The sequence below is a fragment of the Sinocyclocheilus anshuiensis genome, unplaced genomic scaffold (genome assembly GCF_001515605.1).
Source record: "Sinocyclocheilus anshuiensis isolate Anshui unplaced genomic scaffold, SAMN03320099.WGS_v1.1 scaffold1143, whole genome shotgun sequence".
Classification (NCBI taxonomy): domain Eukaryota; kingdom Metazoa; phylum Chordata; class Actinopteri; order Cypriniformes; family Cyprinidae; genus Sinocyclocheilus; species Sinocyclocheilus anshuiensis.
In genome coordinates, this window is record NW_015546123.1 from 1,159,306 (window position 1) to 1,163,546 (window position 4,241).

Below are 4,241 nucleotides of genomic sequence, written 5' to 3' on the forward strand. Positions count from 1 at the left end.
AGATAGATAGATAGACAGACAGACAGACAGAGATAGACAGACAGACAGACAGACAGACAGACAGACAGACAGACAGATAGATAGATAGATAGATAGATAGATAGTTGGGGGAATAGGGAATAATTTATGTACCTTTTTAAAAAAAAATAGTACAATGTTATTGTTCTCTAAATTGAAATGTGGAAAAAAAGGAGTATTGTATAATTTGTATTGTATAATTAATTCAATAATTTAACATTATTTTGTTATAAAATCAGAAAAAAATTATTATGACAGAAAAAAATCTTAACGTCCGACAAACACGTGTTTCCGGACTGCCTCTGTTGACTTCCGGGAACATGGCGATCACCAGGGCGGCGGACGACCACTGGCGGAGTGCAAGGGGAGTGTAACGGAAGGCTGGGCATCCCGAGGTTACAGGCCCTGACAGACGAGGCCGCCGCGGCGACAGGAGAAGAGTCTCGTGTATGAGTCTATATCGAGATCATAAAAAGAGTTAGTTCCGATCAGGCAGCTTTACTTTCACCTATACTGATAATCACTGACTTTAGCTGCTGGGAAAGAGTCGTGCATGTGGTTCAAGCCATGTCCTACCGGATCGCACCACATTCACGCACTATATTAGCCATATTGTAATAAAACTGTCGCCGTTTCGTGACGCGGAGCAAAACAGCCGCAGCTTCAACACGCAGATACTGCGAAATCATCGGTGTAAGTTAGCAGTTCGTTAGCAGTGCTCAGCTCTGCTCCTCTTCCGGGGCCTCAGCAGATGCTCCATAAATCCTGCTTTTACAACATGCCGGCCCCGTTAAAGCCTTTATTAAAGATCAGTTTGTAAATCCACGCAGCTGTGCAGCACAGTTAGCCGTCGAATCGAGAGCAATAATCTTGCCAATGCCACCAATTCCTGCGTGCGAACTCATCCTCCTGATCCTGCACATCCATCCATGCGCCATCCTCTGAGATAAACATGTAAGCCTGCTTTAAAAGACATTATCACACGAGAACTTATGGCAGTGTTGGAGGAAAATCATTTTATGTCTAGTCTGTTTTATAGTGGGTTTGTTTATAAGACAATTCAAGCTTTTTACTGTCACTTCAGGTACAATGAAACTGTTAACAAGAGTGCTAAAGAGAACGCTAGACCTTTAAGTCCAGAACTGTTAAAGGAACAGATCACCTTAAATTAAATTTCTGTCATCATGTACTCACCCTCATGTCGTTCCAAACCAGAATGACTTTCTTCTGTGGAACACAAAGTTTAGTGAATGAGGAAAATGAGGACAAAAAACACCATTAAAATAGTTCATATGACTGTATTCCAAGTCTGAAGATATACAAAAGCTTTTTGTGAGCTCATAAATTGTTTATCAGTGAAAATCATGCTTGACAGCTGTGGCCACCATTGAGTTCATTGTATGGAAAAGAACAACTTATAACTGAAATTAATGTGTACTTTAACATATTTTAAAATCTAATTTATTCCTGTGATGGCAAAGCTGAATTTTCAGCAGCCATTACTCCGGGATCAGTGTCACATGATCTTTCAGAAATCATTCTAATATGCTGAGTTGGTGCTCGGGAAATATTTCTGCATGTTATCAATGTTGTAAATAGTTGTTCTGCTCAATTTTTTTGTGGAAAGCTACATTTTTTTGACAAAAAATGCATAATTAAAGTTGTTTATAAGACTATATTCCAAGTCTGAAGATGATGTATAATAGCTTTTTGTGAGGAACCAGTAAAGTTATGGTTGCAAAGATATTATTTCACTGAAAATCTTACTTGACAGCTATAAACACCATTGAGTTCTTTGTATGGAAAAGAGCAGCTTGGACATACAGCTATAAATATCTCCTTTTGTGTTCCATGCAAGTAACAAGGTCAAATGAGTTTGAAACAACATGAGGGTGAATAAATTATGACAGAATTTTCATTAAAGTGGGCAAATGTTGTTGAAATACCATTAAAATAGTCCAAGAATGTTGTTGTTCTCAGAGACGACCACTTTCTTGGCTAACTGATGATGTGGTCATAGGATCAATGTTTCCATAGTGACTAGTCCAACCATTGACACTAACATGAGGCACTGACAACAGACGCACTTATAATGTCAGTCTCTGTTTACAGCAGTTGGACTCATAATGCAATATTCAACTTACAATATTTGGATCAGTGCTTGTTTGATTTGCATTTTTCAAAAATGTTTTTTTTTATGTGGTCCCTCTAATCCTGATTATGTGATTGTACTGTTCCGAAGTTTGGGGTCAGTATTTTTTTTTAAAGAAGTCTCTTATATTCACCAAGACAAAAAATAAGTAAGAACAGTAATACAGTGAAATATTATTACAATTTAAAATAACTGTTATATGTTTCTATTTCTGTGATGACAAAGCTGAATTTTCAGTAGCCATTACTCCAGTCTTTAGTCTCACATGATCCTTCAGAAATCATTCTAATGTGCTTATTTAGTGCTCACAAAATATTTTTTATAATTATCAGTGTTGAAGACAGTTGTGCTGCTTAATATTTTTTGGGAAACCATGCTACATTATACAGGATTCTTTAATGAATAAAAAGTTCAAAAGAGCAGCATGTATTAGAAATATAATTTCTTTGTAACAATGTAAAAGCCTTTACAGTCAGTTTTGATGAATTTAATGCATCCTTGTTGAATAAAAGTGCTAATTTCTTTAAAGAAAATCTTACTGACCCCAAACTTTAGTGTTCATCCTTGTCTGGATAGCTGTTTTTAAAGTTTTGTATCTGGATCAACCTTAAAATCAGTATAATTTTATTATTGTGTAATGTGTATGAAAACCGTCTTGATTGATAAATGGGGTCTGATTCAGATGTGAGGACGGGATATCCTCTCCTCCGCTCAGCCCCTGATGGAAAGGGCACATCAGCCTGATAATTCTCAAGTTACCGTCTATTTCTGGAGCACCTCCTGCCTGATTCATTCGTGTGGAGATGAGTTTCTATAAGTGCTGAACCATAATGTTGCATCTATCTGTGGTTTAGCACTAAAAGCTGCTGGAGAAAGACTGATAAAATCTTTTGTACTATGAAGTGTACTCAGTAAAAGATGTGCTTTCTGTTTGTAGGAATGTTCTTTTGAACTTCACTGTTGGACCACCCTATATACCATGCTGGGGCTGCCTGTATGCTTTGGCCTCTTAACCTGCAGGAGATTCTCCTCGCCCCACCAGCCTTCTCGCCTACTGAGCCTAGGTGCTCTCACTAGTATGTACACCACGCGTATGTACAGCAGTGGTGGGGGCAAGCCAGGTCGCCGCATCGGCCTGATGGGAGGAGGGCCGCCCATGCTGGAGAACCACCATCATCCGCTCCCGCCTCATGTCCATCAGCCTCAGAGCTACCCACCTGTTTATCAAGCCCGTCTAGACACCCACCGGCCCCATTACCAGACCCACCAGCACTACCACACACACCCTCAAGTCACCCCCCTCCCCCCTCCACACTACCAGCCCCATGCGCATTTGCACCACGGCAAGAAGAAGACATGGAACTTCATCCACGAGAAGATGAGCTACGACACCTTCTTCACTATGAAGCGGCTGATCGATCGCTCGCGCACGGTGGATGAAGTTCTACGCTGGGTCACCCAGAATCCAGGGAAGATCTCGCACAATCATTACCCCATTGCCCTACAGAAGATCGGTCAGCTCCTGGTGCTGCAGCAGGCTGGAGGTCAGGTGGGTGGGAGCGGATCAGGTGGCGGTGGAGGAGCAGGTGACGGAGCCTTGCCTGCGTCCTCTGCCGGAGTTTCGGGGGAGAACGCCATACGTCAGATTCTGGATAATCAGGATTTTCAGACGCTGTGTGATGCCATTGTCAATGACTGCTCAAAGTTCGACAACTTCAGCATTGTTAACTGCCTTTATGCTGTAGCGGCTCTTGGTGAGTCCTTCACGTTTAGTTCAGTAGCTAAAGTGAATGTACTGTAGTTAGATAACATGGTAAGGAACTTTAAAATATTACGTTTTACACTATTTTTAGATTATTAAGCAAATGACATTGACATTGAACATGACTACCCTTTCATCAAAAGGTCATATTTCATTATTTACATTAAACAGGTTAATTGAAATTACGTGCTAGAAAATATTCTTAAAGGATTTAATAATAATACTATTTAAAATAATCATTTATTTAAAGAAAAGAAAAAGAGAAAGCCCAGACTTTCTATATATATATATATATATATATATATATAT

General features: G+C 39.8%; 1 protein-coding gene across 1 annotated transcript in view; it reads left to right on the forward strand.

The window, feature by feature from the left end:
- The first annotated feature begins 468 nt into the window (after nt 1–468).
- The window catches only part of LOC107701011 (uncharacterized), an 11,337-nt gene continuing 7,564 nt past the window's right edge, over nt 469–4,241 (forward strand). Inside the window, exons 1-2 of the mRNA XM_016502899.1 lie at nt 469–972; nt 3,108–3,924. Of these exons, the coding sequence (XP_016358385.1) occupies nt 3,150–3,924 (775 nt within the window). The 5' untranslated portion in view covers nt 469–972; nt 3,108–3,149. The remainder of the gene's footprint in view (nt 973–3,107; nt 3,925–4,241) is intronic.